Source organism: Coloeus monedula, assembly GCF_965178545.1.
Source record: "Coloeus monedula genome assembly, chromosome: 24".
Classification (NCBI taxonomy): Eukaryota; Metazoa; Chordata; class Aves; order Passeriformes; family Corvidae; genus Coloeus; species Coloeus monedula.
In genome coordinates, this window is record NC_138804.1 from 2,601,333 (window position 1) to 2,619,230 (window position 17,898).

General features: G+C 50.1%; 1 protein-coding gene across 1 annotated transcript in view; it reads right to left on the minus strand.

Annotated features, from left to right (window-relative positions):
• The window catches only part of CSMD2 (CUB and Sushi multiple domains 2), a gene marked incomplete at both ends in the record, with an annotated part of 303,868 nt that extends 295,299 nt beyond the window's left edge, over positions 1-8,569 (minus strand). Inside the window, one exon of the mRNA XM_082296608.1 lies at positions 8,413-8,569. Coding sequence (XP_082152734.1) covers positions 8,413-8,569 — 157 coding nt within the window. The remainder of the gene's footprint in view (positions 1-8,412) is intronic.
• Between the last annotated feature and the right edge of the window lie 9,329 nt (positions 8,570-17,898).

Sequence of the window (17,898 nt, forward strand, 5' to 3'; positions counted from 1 at the left end):
TTCTGTACAAATTACAGGAGCCGTGCAAATCCTTCCTGCAACAGAAACTGCGTGAGATTTCATTTCTGACTTTTTCTGACAATATTACTTGAAGTTCAGTAGCAGACAGACAACTTTCACCTCAAAATGTCATTCACAATTAATCCCAAATTGTACATGAAATGGTTGAATTCACTCCACGCAATCAAGGGAGAGAACCAAGAGCATGTAAAAGTTGTGCAGTTAATCAACCTCGTGCAATTTGTACCTGCTGAAAGCTCCTCGCACACACCCCAAGATCTCTCCCTGCAGAATAAATCTGTAAATCATTTTGCAAATTCTATTTATCCCTGTTTTAGGGATGGGGAAGGGAAGCGGAGTGAGTGAGGCTCTGAAGGATTCCCCAGTGCCCACAGCCACGGGAAGCAGCAGGAACTGGGCTCTAACAACTCCTGCGAGTCAGGGGAGTGTGCAAATAACAGGAGAGCACTGAAGCAGCAAATCCCCAGTTGTGGTTAATTCTCTGCCTGTGATTTACTCATCTTTCTTGGCTATTCCAGCCCTTCTTGCACCTTCTGATGCAGCTGGGGCTGAGATTATCAGGCTGTGACCGTGCCTTGGTCTACACTGAAGTGACAAGTGAGGAACAGGTAAAATTCTACACTGAAAGAAATGTAGGAGGCCCCAAGGCAGGTGGATGAAACCCAAATAAAGCCATTTCACCAGGACAGAACAGACTTCACATTCCAGAGGTCAGAGGAACAAACCTTCCCTTCCTTTTGTTTTCAAGTGTTCTGGACAAAGACACCTTTATTTGATATTCACTGTTGTTTTACCTGTCTTGAAATGGGAATCGCAGACATTTTGATAAATGGACAGAGGAATTGTTCTGTTCCAGTGTAACCACTGTGAAATGCCTTTGCACAGACCTCATCTGCAGCAGGAAGGCTTCTCAAAAACCACCTCAGGAGCAGCAGCATCACATTCCTGTGCTGGCACTCAGTGTGGGATGACGCAGGAGCGACATCCAGGCTGCTCCTGGCTCTGCTGACGCCCTGCTGGGTGACCTTGGCCAGGCCTTCCTGCTCCTGCCTCTGCCTCCCACCTTCCCTGCACCTCCTGGGACACCCACTGCTCTGCCCAGGAATGAAACAGGAGCAGAAATGCCTTTTTACGAGGAGGGAAGGGGATAACATTCACCAGCAGGAAATGGGAAGCTGTAGATTTCCTTCTGGTCGGATGGAAAGAGGAGCTGCCTTCCGAGGACACTCAGGATTAACAAAGGAAGAAGCTGAAACGCCAGCAAGGGTTTGAGAATTTCTTTAGTGAGGACTTGGCTGCAGCTCCAGCCCTGGCCAGGTGGTGCCCACACAAACAAAGCTGGCTCTGGTGACACTGGTGGCCTTTCTCACGTGTTGTCCTAAGCCAAAGCTGGCTTGACAAGCTGAATTCCAGCAACACTGGAAGAAAGGCCCTCTGGGCTGTGATTTCCACCTCTTCCACAGTCCTCCAACACTTGAGAATTACACACAATACTTGTTGATAGTTTAGACTGTTCCCTCTGCCACACAAGGGCCACCTCCAGGTGCATCCAGGAGGAATTTCTGCAGGGAAAGGCTGGTCAGGCATTGGAACTGCCCAGGGAGGTTTGGAGTGCCCATCCCTGGAGGTGTCCACGGAAGGCCTGGATGTGGCACTCAGTGCTCTGGACTGGGGACAAGGTGAGGACTGGGCACAGGTCGGACTTGATGGCCTTGGAGGGCTTTTCCAACCTCAGGGATTCCAGGATTCTGAGTGTTTACACCTCACTGGACAGGTGGTGACACTGCTGATAATCACACCACACTGTCACACACCAACACCACAGGCTGCACGGGTGTTTCTGCACCCTGTTCCACTTCCTTCAACCCTCTACAAACCTTCATTCCCCCAATGCAGGCCACAGGTTCATTTCCCAGCAGATTTCTGCAGTCAACAATGGGGCAGGATTTGATTTTTTTTAATTACTCCCCTATCCCACACCTCCCTGGCAGCCACAGCTGCTCCAGGCCTCATGGTTACAAAATCCTCTTCCAGTGGAAGTCAGAGCATCACATCTCCTTACGCCACGATTTTTCTGACCCCCTGGGAATCACCAGCACCAGCAGGACTCTGACACAGCCCCCAGTTCTCTTTCCATCCAGCAAACCATGGTGTGCACTCAAAACCAGGGAGTTTATTCCCACAGGTGATGTTTGTGCCTTGGAAGGACAGGAAATTATTGTGAGGAGCTGAGTCAAGGAATGCACCTGACACTGGGAAGAAAGAAGAAACACCACACATCCCACCGTAAAGTCCCATTAAAAAAGGAGGGAAAACCACCCCAAAAACTCTCATCCACTTTCATGCAAGGGAGGTGTAAAATCATTTCCATCCAAGCTCCCTGCAGTCTCCATGGGGCCAAGACACTGAAACAGAGTTGATTTGATTCCTTTAATCAATGGGATTGTCCCAATTACACATTAACCACCACCAGCCCTGGCTGCCACTGCAGAGCATGGAGGCAGCACAGAGATTTTGCAGATCCCTGCACAGCATCCTGTTTGTTGCAAGCAGAGAACATCCATTTCCATAATTGCACTGTACTTCACTCCCCAGAAACGCTGTGTAAACACCAAACTGTGGCTGCTACTATCACTGGGTTCATCTCCATATCCCAACTCCACCGAAAGCCATGGAAGTGCCTTCTCCACGGAGCAGGAAATAACCTTGGAGTTGCACTGGATGCCTTAGGTTTTAACTTTTCTATTTTCCAAATCCCGCACTGCCCAGTGAGTAACTCTGAAGTTTCTTGTGGCCTGTTCATAACAAAGCCTCTCCGGGCCTGCTCTCCAGGGACACCCAGACTGTCCTAGACCCAAAAAGTGTAAACCAAAAGCCTCTAAAGGGGGGCAAGCTGAGGGGAATGACCTCATTAACTGAAGCTTTAATTGGAGAATTCACCCTGCTATGCAAATGAACCAAACCTATAAAAGTGTGAAGAACTCGTGCCCTGCCGTCCACCTTGGGGCCCATCTCGGCAGTGGCCTCTGGCCCCCAGGGGTACCTTTGAATATAATCCCTGCCTTTATTCCCTTACTCCTGTCCAGTCTGTTTTTAAGTGGCCACTTCAGGCATCACACTGAAATCACCTCACAGCAAGGAGCCTCATGTTCCTTGGTGGACAACTGAGGAATAAACCAGGAAAAGCCATGTCGTGGTTAAGGCTGAGCTGCCAACGTTTTCTGCTCTGCCCTGAACTCCCCAAACAACCCCGTGCAGGTCACTCCATGAAGCAATGAGTTATTCCATGGAGTGGTTTGGGCTGGGAGAAACCTCGGGAGATCAGGTTGAGTCATTTGTTAGGAATCTGTCTCTGCTCTCAGAGGTTGCAGAGACACTGGGTGGGATCAGAGCCTCGCCTGGGCTCCTGCCCTGCAGTAGCTCCAGGACAAGGATGAACTGCACACACTGGAGCTCTCACTAAACTGACTTCAGGGAAACATTTCAACGAGCAGTGAAAATTAAAGCGCTGAGCCGGACCATAAATCCTCAGTTACCAGGCAGGATGGATGGTTCCCACCTCTTCCCAGGTGGAGCAAGAAGCCTCACCTGGTTTAAACTCCTCTTAAAGCCTGATGCCTTTTCCCTTGCCATCATTCCTCACTGGATTTAGAGCCAATCAACAGGATTCCACCACCTCTGACATTTCTGGCTGCTGTGTACGTCAAGAAGACAGCTCAATGCTGCACTCAACAATTCCAGCAGTACAGAATCTTTACTACTTAATCATTCCTTTTTTTGTAGCCCTTAAAAGTCTTATCTCTCCCCTTCCATTTGAATTTGCTCTATCTTCTGTTAGAAAAAAAAAGCCTATTTTAAATTTAGGCCTATTCATGGTGTTTCTGCATCTCCCAATGCCTAGAAACATGGAGGAGAGTAAAGAAGTATTATGTAAAATCCACTCAGCTAAACAGAGCTTTGTTATAATTTCACTAAAGCCCATGAAAAATTACTCCAGCCCTGTGTCTCAGGATACTCCTGATAAAAATGGAGTTAAAAAGACTTTTCTTGCAATGCTGTGGGCTCAAAACCAGTTAAGGCTGCCTGACCTTGCCCCCAACTAACCCTCAACATTATCATAACAATTTCCTCTGGTCAAGATCCAGGCCAAATTCTGGCAGGAGTCGGGGGGCAGCAGCAGGAACAGAAACACAGCTGTGAAATTTGGCATTTCCCAACCAGCTGGGCTCTCGGAAACCGGAGAAGGGCAGCAACACCACGCAGTAATTCCACGGCTGGAAATCCCTGGAGCGCTGGTGAAGTGGCTGACAGCAGCCTGGGGGGGGGGGTGAGGAACCATTCCCTAGATGTGAAGCAGGGAGGAATACTCAGTTTTGATAGGAACGCACATCCCCTACAGCACTGACGTCCCCTAAACAGCTCTGCCACACCTGGAGTCCAAATCCATCCACGGGATCTGGGGCAGACTGCCTGGATCCCACTCCCCACACCCATCCTGATGTCCTGACGAGGGGGAGGCAGCAGCAGAGGAGCAAAGAGCCCCCTGTGCTCCCTGCAGCTGGCGCAGCTGGGAGCCGGCAGCAGCGGGATCCCGCATTTCCCCGGGAGGCATCCGAGGGATGGGCGCAGCTCAGTGGGGAGGAAGTGGGGTTTAGGTGTTCTTCAGCTGCACTCAGCAGCCACAGCGAAAAAACACCAGAGGGACAGGCAAGGAACAACTTCCAGCACAGGGAAATCTGCCAGGAACGGGAAGGCAGAAGGTGGGATGGGCAGTGCTGGGTTAACGATGGATTCTGTGACCTTAAAGGTCTTTTCCAATCCAAATGGTTCTGTGATTCCCTGAATTGTGAGCCAAACATCCCAAACTTGCAGCAGAGTTCTGGCCACAGCTCAGGGCACACACTTCCATGGGGAAATGTGCTGGATGTGGATGTTCCTCATTGGGAACTCCCAAGTGAGGATTTAAGACAAGAGAACAAAATAAAGGGATGATTTACAGCATAAATGCACCCTGTGGTGGTGCAGCCCCCTCCCCTGAGCTCTGGGCTCAGGAAAGCTCGTTAGGCCTGGGTGCTGATTAATGGGAGCTGGGAGGTGGCTTCCCTGCAGCTCATCAGAGACCCCTCTGCTCCCACAACTCGTGGTCCCTCACGAGCTCCTCTCTTCTCACCAAGAGCCTCGAGACTTTATTTGTCTGTCTGAACAATAGCCTCAGTGGAATCGTATTTCAGTTACGGGACTTTCTGAGGAGAATTCCCCTAAACCACCTCAGATGGATGCACTTGTGCTCTCTAAGCTACATTTACCTGCAGCAGGACCACACAACATCACCCTCCACAAGCAAGGATGGCTCATGGATGGATCCAAAACATCCCTAACAGGAACTGAAGGGGCCATCATTTCAACAGGATGCTGAGATGAGAAGCACACGGAGGGTATGAACCAGCCTTACACACGGCTGGAAGCTGTGCTCTTTAAAACAGGAACCTGGTTTGTTTTTCCTACATCCCATTCCGTGTTCTCACTGTGCATCTGGACAGAGCAGGTCTCCAGCTCAGGTCTTTAATTTAAGTTTGATCCAGAACCACCAGATTTACTAACTGCACCTCTTACTGAACCTTCTCCTCATATTTCTAACACTGGTCCACACCTGATTAAAAACGTGGGACAACAGGGAATGTTCTTTAACCCCTCGTGGTCCCTCAGGGGATTGGAATTATCAGTGCAGGTTGAGATCTCTGCAATGAAACCTCCCCTGTCCTCTGTTCCTGCCCACATCTTAAATTCATAAACAAAATTCATAAACAGCTTCCTGCTCCTCCACTCTTCAGAAGAGAAGTCTGGCAAAAACTACTTTCCATTGAGAAAAAAGAAAATTACAGAGGTCTAAATTGATGAGATGGTGTTTCAAGCTGGTGCATCTTCCCTTAACCCAGTACCACGCAAGGTGCTGACTAATAAGGCACAGTTTGTAAATAATGGTGTCAAGACCCTTTTATAATAGGCCATTAAAATGTATTTTATCTGTGTTTATCCACACACACGGGGCCTACACAAGCCCCAAATGCACCTTTCAGTGCTGGAGCACAGCTGATTCCCCAGACAGGAGCAGAAAGGAGTGAGCAGCACTGCTGTGCCCACCTGATTGACAATCGATACCCAGAATTCCAGAACCATCACACTCGAGAGGCCGGGCAGGGGCCACCATCAACCACAGCCAAAGGCAAATCCAGTGCCCTCTGCCCACCCTATCCCTGTGAAACCATCACTGCACCCCTAAAACTGAAAGGGGGAACCACACAAACCACTTCCTCTCCCCTTCCATACCTACAGTAAACTTCCCTTCCCCAAGCAGCACCTTCCCTCCCGTTCCAGCTCCGTCCTTTCCCAAGGGAAGCTCCGTTATCCTGCCCTCGGACACAGCAGCACCTGAAAGCACCACACGCCCTGTGCCGGTTTTTAGAAGGTCATTTTTGGGCAGCAGGACTGCAGACACGGCCCAGCTGATGTGATGGGAGCAGCGTTTCTCCCCTTTTTATGTCGAACTCCTCGCTGACAGCTCCACACACACGGCTCTGCTGCCACACTATGGGAACTCCTGGCTACTGCTCCCTACACACCGCCGGCAACGGGAGAGCTTGGAGCTCTTGGAACTTTGTTCCACGGCGGTTCAGGATTCAGCCCAGGCTGAACTGATTTCCCGGGATTACACCCCAAACCCACCGCGGAGCCTGCAAAGGGCGGGTGCCTCCCCTCCCTCCGTGTGCGTCCCTGCGTACCCAGCACCAGACACTGACGCCAAAGTTGGCATCCTGCTTCCACAAAACCATCATGTCTGGGGTTTCAGAATCTAAAGAGATTACTGATCAATGCCTCTGGCACTCATGCAGATAAAAAAACCATCTGAGATCTAAAAAGCTTTCGCAGGTCTTCTGCTCACAAAGCAAAACAACCCAGAGCATCAACCTCTGGCTGAAGGATCCAGAACAGAGAGCTCTAAATGCAGACAGGAGGGACCAGGGGCCTGAGAAGAAAGGATTAAATGCTCAGCAAGGTACAGAGTGAAGCCTGGAAGATCCAGTATGAATAAGCTACAGACAGCTCAGAAGAAGAAAAAAAGCTGTAAGCCCCTGATAGAGTAAATCTGAGATTTAGGTATCTCTCCATCAGCCTGCTTGTATGAGGAAAGCTCAGCAGAAGCTGCTGGAATGGTTTTCCTCAGTGCACAGGCTGAATGTTCACACTGAAGAAATGAAAAATAGCCACCAGAATAAATATTCAGCCTTTATTAGGACCTGTAGGTCGTTTGGGTGGGTTTACAGCCTTTCCTAACAGATCCTCCCAGTCAGCAAAACTGTTCAGCTCCACTGCCAGAGTGCTCAGGAGGAGCAGTTAATCCTCATCCTGAGCCCCTGAAAGGAAACCTGCCTTACATAATAAAATCAGTGTTGCATTCCAGATAAAGTTCCCCCCCCCCAAAGCCAAGGAGCGTTCATACACATCAACACCCAAACAGGCATTCCTCCAGCCTAGGATACAGCAGACAAGACAACGTTACTTGGAAACTCTTGGAAATCGGGGCACTGCACAGTGTGGAGAGCAGCCACTGCCAGCACTCGGCTCTCCCACTCTTCCCCCTCCTACACACACAGAAGGACAGTCCCTAAATATTTGCTGTTTACACCAGAAATAAACTTCAGTCCCTGGATCTGCTTTGGCTACAAGGGCAGCTGCGGAAATGAGGTAGGAGACACAAGCAAACTGCCCCCAAATTCGAGCCTTCCTCAGCTTTCAAGCCCAAACATGCATATTTCATAAAAACCAGGATGCTGAGGCCAAGGAGCTCATATATAAGAGATATTCAACTGGGAAGGCAGGAGGAAAAGGAGGAAAGTGCTTCCATCTTCATGCAAGGCATCCAAAAATCTGTTTTATCAGCTGTGGGCAAGCAGCAGGGTAGTGAAATCCTGAAATAACATGCCAGGGAAAGACAGAGGGGAAAGCGGTGCTGGCATTTTTCACAGTCATCCTGCACATCACCAGCGCCTGTGCCCAAACCTGACCCACCGGGGAAGGGGAATGAGATCATAGAAAGCCACCCTTTATCACACCCCAGCGCTTAAAAAATTGTTGCTCCCGAAGGATGCAGCTCCAAAGGTCTGAATTAAACACCCTCGGTGCCGTGCCCAAGACGCCAGGGCAGCGTGTGCCGACACCCCAGTGCCATCACCCCAGTGCCATCACCCCATCGCCACCCACCCCAGCGCCGTCACCCCAGTGCCACACGCCCCGCACCCCCTTTCCCATGCGGGGGGACAACGCCGCTCCTTTCATCCCCGGAGCTGGGGATGGAGAAGAAATGCTCGTGCAGAAGTTGCCCACGGCACTCACCCATCGCCGATCCAGCCAGCAGCCCCAGCGAGAGCAGCAGCGCCCGGCTCCAGGCGCTCCCCTCCGCCGTCATGAGAGCCACGATCCCCAATTTCCACCAGTGCCTTCCGAAGCTGCAGCTGCATCCCGGCTGGTCCCATCCCAAGGAAGGTTGCATGTCAAAGGGCAGCGGCAGGAACGGGGCGTGCTGGGGGTCTGCCGGTCGCTGCTGTTGGGTTTTTCCCCCTTTTTTTCCTTCCCCTTGGCGATTGGGATGGTCCTCGGCTCGGCTGGATGAAGAGGAGAAAGGAAGGAGGAGGGGGGAGGTGGGGGGGGAAGCGGGTCAGGCTTGTGATTTTTATTATTTTTTTTTCCCTTAATTTTTTCAGCCCAGGAGAGAAAAAAAAAAAAAAAATCCCACCGCATGGAAGGCTCTGAGCTTCTGCAGCTGGAATGAACCAAGTGTGGCAGCAGCTCGGGGAGAGGAGAGGAGAGGAGAGGGAAGGCGAGGAGAGGAGAGGAGAAGAGAGGAGCAGGGGAGGGCTGGCGCGTCCCTCCCGGTGGCTGTCTCAGAGCCAGCTCCTCGGCAGCAGCACCACCAGCACCACGCAGCCCTCAGGGATTTATACTTTCTTTTATTAAGCCACTTGATTAATCGTTCCCGGAGCTTTGTTCCCTCTCTCGATGGGGTGTTGTGGCAGGGGGATGCTGTGCAGCCTCCACACGGAGCTGCCTTGGGGGTGCCCCCCCACCCCCCCAACCCGGCACCAGCCTCCCACCAGCACCAAACCCCACACAGACTGGGCTCCAGCAGGGTGTTTATTTTTGACACTACAGGTTTCCTGATAAGGAACGAGCCCCCCAGCCCCCATTTCTCTCTCTCTCTCTCACACACATCGCTGTTATTCAGACAGGCTCCCCCCCCCCCCCAACAACTTGATGCTATTGACACAATTTTTGTGATGAAGCAAATTTTGTTGCAAACACAGGTCATGACAGACACCCCCCTCCCCCCCCCCGCGCTTTTCCCTATCTGTCCTCGCAGCACGGCTCCCAGCAACAGAGCGGTCCCCTGATACTGGTGGGACTGGTCCAGAGGCATCCTGGAGCTGGGAGCCAACAGGCAGCTCCTGCCCTTGGCAGGGCTGGCAGAGCCCCATTTCTCCCCCACCAGCACCACCAGCACCACCTCCCCTTGTTTTTGTTTTAACATCTCCCGGTACGCCGGTCCCTGGAGCTGCAGGCAAGATGGGGAAAAGGGAGGGAGGAATGGGAATGCAGCCACTTAACGCCACATTCGGGAACTTCATTATCTTGCTAATGATGCTCAGAGCCAGGGACAAGGAAAACAACTCGAACACGACACCAGAGCTTAAGGAAATAAATAAATAACGAAGAAAAAGGCACTCTGGAACGCTCGAGCATCCTCCCCCTCCTCCCTCCTCGGCAAGCACCGACTTCACGTTCGTGACAGGCTCGGAGCTGCCCCTCTCCCACAGCCCTGTGGAACAGGGGGTGTTTGCCAGCCCGACATCCCCCTCTCCAGCGCTGTCATCCCCCTTTTCCCCCCGTCCATCCCTGTTTCCCCCGCTCCCCCCGGGGTGCGAGGGAGGCGCGGCCGGGCCGCTGCCCCCGGTGCCCACACCGGGCCCGGGCCGCTGCCCCCGGCCGTGCCGGGGCCACATCGGGGGCTCCCCTGGCCACCCATCCCCCTGGCTCCTCCGGCTCCCCCGGCTTTGCATTTGCTGCAGCTTCTTGCTGCAAAACCCCCTTCTTCGGCCGTGTTCCGGTTGCCTTGAATGAGCTTATTTGACAGCTAAAAAACAAATTATATCGAGGGCTCGCCGCTCTGTCCCTCCACCCTGGGATCAATCCTCCTTCTCTCTCCCTCTCCCTCCGTCCCCTCTGCTTTTCAATCCTCGCACTGCCTACACCGGGAGCCGCTGCCAAGAGCCAAGGCAACCAGGGCTGGCACATGAAAGAGTTGCTTTATGTCTGTGTAAGCTGCAGCATCAATTCAAACAGCCCCGATTGTGCGAAGGCACAGCTCCCCCGGGGAAAGCTCCGGGGACGGGGGGCCACAGCTCCATGCGCTCGGTGTCCCCTCCCCAGCCAGCGATGTCCCCCAGCCCAATATTGCACCCAGCTGAAGCTGGCAAGGGGCTGCTGCACACCCGCAGGGCAGAGGCTGAGCCAAGAGCCCTGCATGCACCAGCGACGATCCACAGGCATAAAAAAGGCATTGAGGAGCCACAATCCCACTTTATCGCCGGGCAATCGGCTCACAGCGATTTCAAACCCAGGGGTTCCTCCCGGGTAGGTTTGCGTCGCAAAAAAAGCACGGAGGTTTAGGGTTGAACTGCCTCCAAAATAAATTAAGAAAAAATTTCTGCGTTTATTCACGGAACGGACAATTGTGATGAGCACAAACCATCCCTGCCATCCCCAACTTCTCCGATCACAACATCCCCAGCGAGGGATGCGCTGCTTCCCAGCCCGTCTTTAACCCCGAGCACTCGCTTCGCGTCTCACCTTGCGAAATCACCTCTCACTAAACACAGAAATCCTGTGTGCCGTGCGAGCGCCCACCGGGACACAAATCCTGCTCTGCACTGCCACCCGCAGCCGGAGCCGGGCTGGAATGCCACATTCCCCGCAGCTATTCTCCCGTTTTTCTGTGTCCCACTTGTCCCTCAGCCCCGCCAAAACTCTGCTCTGATTCCTCCGAATGGACAACAGCAGCGTCCCCAAATTCCAGGTGCTGCCCACCTTTGTACGGCGGATCTGGGGAGGAAACCCTTCCCTGAGAGGGTGGGGAAGCCCTGGCACAGGGAATCTGTGGCTGCCCCATCCCTGCAAGTGTCCAAGGCTGGGCTGGACAGGGCTTGGAGCAACCTGGGATAGGGGAAGGCGTCCCTGCCCGTGGTACGGGGTGGGATGAGATGAGCTAATTTAAGATCCTTTGCCATCCAAACCACTCCATGATCCTACACCTTTCCCGAGGTGTTTCACCTGTTGGAACAAAGCCTGAGGCACGGGGTACATCCTCCCTCTAATGAGGCGAATCATTCCTGCTTTTTTCCCACCACAACCAATTTTCTTTGGGACAAGTGTGTCCCATGAAATCCGACTACTTCAAATTCTGAAGCACCCTAAGCAGCTGCTGCATTTGCTTCCCCACAACATTTAAAGGAAAACAACCACAGACACATCAAAATATTTACAGGAAGAAGCGAAAGCGGCATTCAAAGGAGCAAAATTGAAAATTAAAGTGTTATAGGGAAGCTACTGTAAACAGCTGATCTTCACAAAGAAAAGCTGAATTTAGCACAGAAAAATTTATGCCAAATCATGTTTCGCAGGACAAATAATGGGGAGAGAGGGAAGGATGCTCTTTGCATTAATAGGATAATATTTACTGTGTGCTCCCAAAATAGAAAAAGTAAAATTGACAAATCCAGCTCACAATGAACAAGAATTAACACGTGTCCAGTTCTAAAAGTCCCAACAGAACATCCTGCAAACCTGGCCCATCCTGCTTGGGACATGGAAGTGTTAACTGATAGTTCATCTTCCAAAAAAATAACTTCACAGATGAGGAAACTGAGAATTTTCCAGATGAAGCCATGGAGGAACAGAAGGGGAAGGCTGCAGCCTGTGAAGCCACCAGACAGGAATCCCTTTGAGAAAACGGGGCAGAAAGTTGTTTCTGTACTCAAAAATAGTCTAACAATGTTCTATTTTCATACCCACGGCACAAATCTGTTGAGGTTTTTATTACAGAGAATATCTCTGTTCTTTAAAAATAGAGGGGAGCCAGCATCCCACTAATTACAGTGAGCCTATGATTAGAGATAATTAGATACATTTACAATTTAGAATTTCCTAACTTTAGCTGTTTATGAACCATAGATGTGCCCATAGTGTGTGCACAGAGCATCAGTCATTCCCTCCAGCTAAGAAGAGGAAATTGATAACACATTAAATTACTGAACATGGCAGGAGCAAAGTGGAATTTAAATGGGTGGTTGGAGGAGGGAACCGCCAAGAACTGGGATCTGGAGCAGGTGGCCATTGCAGGCACGTGGATGTGTCGTGAAGGAACACACAATCGTTCGATCCCGCTGCAAGGTCCCACAGGAACCGGGGGGCTTTGGAGGGGCAGCACTGCAATATTTGCTCTGTGGTGATGCCCAGTCCAGGACTGGAAACTGCTGGAATGGCCTTTTCCACTCAGGAATTGTCATGTGCCATGCCAGGGGCTGCTATCCCACTTTTCTCTAACACCCAGTCCAGGGTCCTCCTCCTGCTGAAATGGAAGCTCATGGCCATGGAGAACTGGGATTGTCCAGCCTGGAGAAGAGAGGCTCTGGGGGCATCTAATTGTGGCCTTCCAGGACCTGAGGGGGACAACAAGAAAGATGGAAAGGGACTATTCACAAGGGATGGAGTGATAGGACACAGGGAATGGCTTCAAACTGGAAAAGGGGAGATCTGGGTGGGATATTGCGAACAAATTTCTCCCTGTGAGGGTGGGCAGGCCCTGACACAGGGTGCCCAGAGAAGCTCTGGCTGCCCCTGGATCCCTGGCAGTGCCCAAGGCCAGGTTGGACGGGGCTTGGAACAGCCTGGGACAGTGGAAGGTGTCCCTGCCCATGGCAGGGGTGGCACTGGATGGGCTTTAAGGTCCCTTCCCACTCAAACCACTCTGGGATTCTGTGGCTCACACATTCCTTGAAGCATCTGAGGACGGACAAAACCCCTGGAGCGTGTCCAGACCTCCTGTCCAGCTTTCTGGACTGAATTTCTCAGGCTGGAGGTGTAAGACACAACCAACTGATCCTCCTTTGCAGTCTCCTCATCTCAGAGAGTTCTGAGCTTTGGGCAAAGGGTTTGGTTCTATTCTTACAATTTAATTTGGTCTCACGACTCAGGAAATTCCAGGTCAGAGTTTCATGGCCCTCCAAGAGGATTTCACTGCTAATTCCCAAGTTTTGGGGGCTGTGTTGCACAACTACAGCCTGGAAAAGTAACTTACCTGAAACAGACTTTGCTTACAGCCAAAATATGTCCTCCTAATTGCAAATATCCCAGAGATTAATGAAGAAATGCCATGTTTATTAATGCCTTTAACCTTCTGTTGTTTTACAGGAGCTCCTGCAACACTGGATAAAAATAATTAAATATACCTCAAGTACTTCAGATTTTCTACTGCGTTAAAGTAGCAGCCAAGGCTGAGATTCCCTCCCTCCATTTCCCAGTTTTCCCAACCATTCAAACTTTCCACTCTCCCAGGGAATAAAGCAGGGACAAATTTTGTGAGGAGAGGGGGGAACTCCTTCTCCAGACTCAGGGCACAATACTGAGAGCTGCTTTCTGATCCATAAAAAAAAACAAATTAAGGAAGCAAATCGTTGTCCTACAAGTTATGGATAAGTGGCTTATGGGATAGGGAGGAAAAGCTCATCCTTCCCTCTGGATCACCTTCCCAGAAAATGGAAAAAAAACCCACCCAGAAATGGATAAAGGCTCCTAAGAGCTCCATTATTAGGAACAGAAGGAAGGAATTTGGAAGTTTGATGCAATCCCCTGAAGCTTGACTGAATTCCTGAGTTAAATTCCTGGAGAAGCCGCAGGGACAAACCTCAACTCCTCTGCCAGCGAGAACCATGCAAAATTTTAAGGGAATTCAGTTTTCCTGTCCTGGTAGCGTGAGGAAAAGCTGCTATTTATCAAAGTCCCACAGTCCTATAAGGACTTCATGTTTTCCCCAAAGTGAACATTTCCATCTCGAATAATCCCCTATGATTTATAGGGTGAGAAACAGCTGGATGACAATTCATCTGAAAGAAATTTTTTAAGGATGACAGAATAAGAAGGGGGCTTTTTTTCCTTGGCGCTTTTTTTTTTTTTTTTTTTTTTTTTTTTTTTTTTTTGTATTGGAAGATGGAGACAAATAATAAAAATGTTTTATTTATGAAAAATGCCCGAGCTGCTCAGAATTGAGTGCTGGTGCAATAAAGATGGTTGATAGAAGAGAGACTTGGCTGCGAATTTCAGAGATAGGGACTTTATTTGTGTGTTCAGAGGGAGATTAACACAAAACGCTCAATGCCTGTGTGGTGCACGACTCGCTCCTGCCTCATTCCCTCAAACTCCTGGTAATCCAGAGGCTAACCTGAGTTTTAATAGTGAAGACCAAGCCATAAAGCTTGGATGTGGAATCTTGCTTCATTATATCCCCTTGGGTGTTTCACTTGGGAATTTCAAGGCTCTGAGTTTGACGACAACCCCTGCAGAGCAGCTTTGCCTCCTCCCGTGGAGGCTGGGGCTGCTCTGTTTCAGCCACTTGGCTGGGTCAGAGGTACCAGACTGATTAAATGAGATTTTACAGCCTCTGGGAGCCCCGTCACAACAAATCACCACAAAACTCTCGCCCAGCCTCAACACCAGTGACTCAGGGCAATGACAGAGATCTGAGTGTGTTTCTGACACCACTGAGTCAGCCCGCTCCAAAATTCACATTTAGGCTTGGCTTAAGAGGATATTGCACCTGTGCAAGTTAAAATGGGAATTCATTCTCCACAGCTGGAAAAGCCTGGGTGTTTTGCAAGTAGTTACAGGTCCTACAAAAGGTGGAGAACCTTCATTCTTGGAGGATCAAATGTGCTTCATCTCTGCAGGCAAAGCACTTCCTAAGAGGACAGGCTTCAGTGTGGGGCATAATTCAAGCAAAAGCTGGAGCATCCTTCTGGTGGGATGGGGCTTGGAGCAGCCTGGCATAGTGGGAGGTGTCCCTGCCCACGGCAGGGGTGGAATGGGATGAGCTTTAATGTCCCTTATACCCCAAACAACTCTGTGACTCACGGAGCTTTAGACTTAGTCCCTCATACACCAACACCAGATTTGTTCTCTCCTCCAGTGCTTAAAAAATTCAGCTCTTCCTCCCCTTTTAATCCCATTTATGTAAATACAGCAACGTCGTGGTGTAGCCCGAGCTGGAGCCAGTATGAAATTCACGGAGTCTGTTTACTCTGTGAGGTTGATAAACAATCTCGCAGCGATCCTCCAGGTGACGTTCTGCACATTATAGAACTCCTCTACTCCTCACTGCTCCTCTCTCCACACTGCACCAGCATCTATTTTGGGTTACCCAGATGGCTGAGGTGCTCTAGGACAATTTATAAGGAGGAATTCATGCCTTGGCAAGATGTGCCTACTGGCCCTTTTTTTTTCCTCCACACGTGGCTGCGAACGAAAACTTCAACTGAGATAAATTAGACAAGCAATTAGGAACCTCCAGTGTTGCCACAAAGCATCAACATTCCTCACTCTCCTCGCCTTGTGGGGAAGGGGACAGCGGGGTGACATCAACCAAACTGAAAGGCTGTGGAAGGAACACCACAGCAGCCGGGAGAAATCCCAGCCACAGCTCCCAAACTCCCAGCAGCACCAGCAACAACGACCTCAGAGCCCCAGTGCACCTCAAATCTGGGAAGATGAGAGGGGGGACACCAGTAAAGAGCCCACCTGTCACACCCCATCCCTGGAAGTGTCCCAGGCCAGGTTGGAGCAACCTGGGACAGTGCAAGGTGTCCCTGCCCATGGCAGGGGTGGGACTGGATGGGATTTAAGGTCTCTTCAAACCCAAACCACTCCATGATTTCATCAACATTTAATTTCTTAGAGACAAGCAGCCTGAACTGGATCTATCCCTGAGGTAAACCAGGGATATGAGGATCAGCCAAGCTCCCTCCAGGCCCCGTAAGGGATGATGCTGGAGGATCATTAAGGCACAAAGGGTCTAAACCACAGCCCTGCCTCAGTCAGGAACACTGGCACACCAAGGCAGGGTTTCACGGGTTCTCTTCCCAGAATTCCTGCCTTGATTCACCAGGATTACCTGGTTTCTCTCCTCAGAATTCCTGCTTCATTGCAGCAGGATTACATGGTTCCTTTACCCAGAATCCCTGCCCTATTTCAGCAGGATTACATGGCTTCTCTGCCCAGAATTCCTGCCTTATTTTGCCAGGATTGTACGGTTTCTTTACCCAGAACTACTGCCTTGTTTCCAGCACAGGATTACATCGGTTTTCCACCCAAAATTCCTGTCTTGTTTTGGCAGGATTACATGGCTTCTCCATGCAGAATTCCTGCCCTGTTTCACCAGGATTACAGGGGTTCTCTCCTCAGAATTCCTGCCTTGTTTTGGTAGGATTACCTGGTTTCTCTCCTCAGAATTCCTGCCCTGTTTCAGCAGGATTAGATGGCTTCTCCATGCAGAATTCCTGCCCTGTTTCACCAGGATTACAGGGGTTCTCTCCTCAGAATTCCTGCCTTGTTTTGCCAGGATTGCCTGGTTTCTCCCCTCAGAATTCCTGCCCTATTTTGGCAGGATTACATGGTTTCTCTCCTCAGAACTCCTGCCTTGTTTCCAGCACAGGATTCCATGGGTTTTCCACCTAAAATTCCTGTCTTGTCTTGGCAGGATTATATGGCTTCTCCACTTAGAATTCCTGCCCTGTTTCCAGCATGGGATTAAAGACACCAAATGAAGATCTTCATCAATATTTTCCATTCTTCCCCATTATCCACCTCATGGCTGCGCTCCCACATGCACCTACAGGAGTATTCCAGTTCTCAGCAGCTTTTTCCTCATACCTGGAAATCTGCAGTTCCAGCCTTTCCCAGCACGTTTCTCCCAAACCTCTGCAGGAGACAGGAAAGAGAAATCACCCCCATTTTACAAAATAAAAAGCTGAATTCTGGGAAGTGAGAACTCTGAGGCTTCATCCATCTATTTTAAGGGCACAAACCACAGGAAAATAAATTCTCAAGGACACAAACCTTGTCTGGAGGGCACAAAAGTCACAAAACTTTTCCTCTACCTTGACCAATTCCCAAACTCCCTTCCAGTGCATTCCATCATTACTGGATGTCACGTGAAGCTCCCTGGGCAAATCCTGGTTTCTTTCCTAACTCATTGCTGAATTTTCCCCAAGATTCTCTTTCAGGATCCATTCCCTCCATTGTGGCTGCTCCAGGGTTCCTTTGAAAAATAATTTTACAGAGCAAAATAATTATTTACTTACGGTTTTCCGAGCCAAAACTTGGATCAGCATTTCCTTTGGCTCAAGCCAGGTCTGTTCTGCCCCAGTAAATTCCCATTTTCTTTAAGTGGAGTGGAAGCTTGGACTTTTCTCCCATTCAATGCACTGCCTGTTTTCCTCCAATATTCCTAACACAATTAGCATAACAAGATAAAGGAATCATCAAGTCCTTTCCCATTTTTCTTCCTTTATAAAAGGACTGATGACAAACTGGGAATCAGGATCTGGATTGAATTACATTTGCCACAAAAGAGTTCATTAAGTAATAGTACATAATAAAAATCATCTGTCAGCTTGAGGGATTGACCAAATCCACTTAAGGGAACAGCTGGTTATTTTCTGGAGCACTCCAGAGCCAACGGTCAATATGTGCAAGGAGAAGGAGTGGGACACAGGG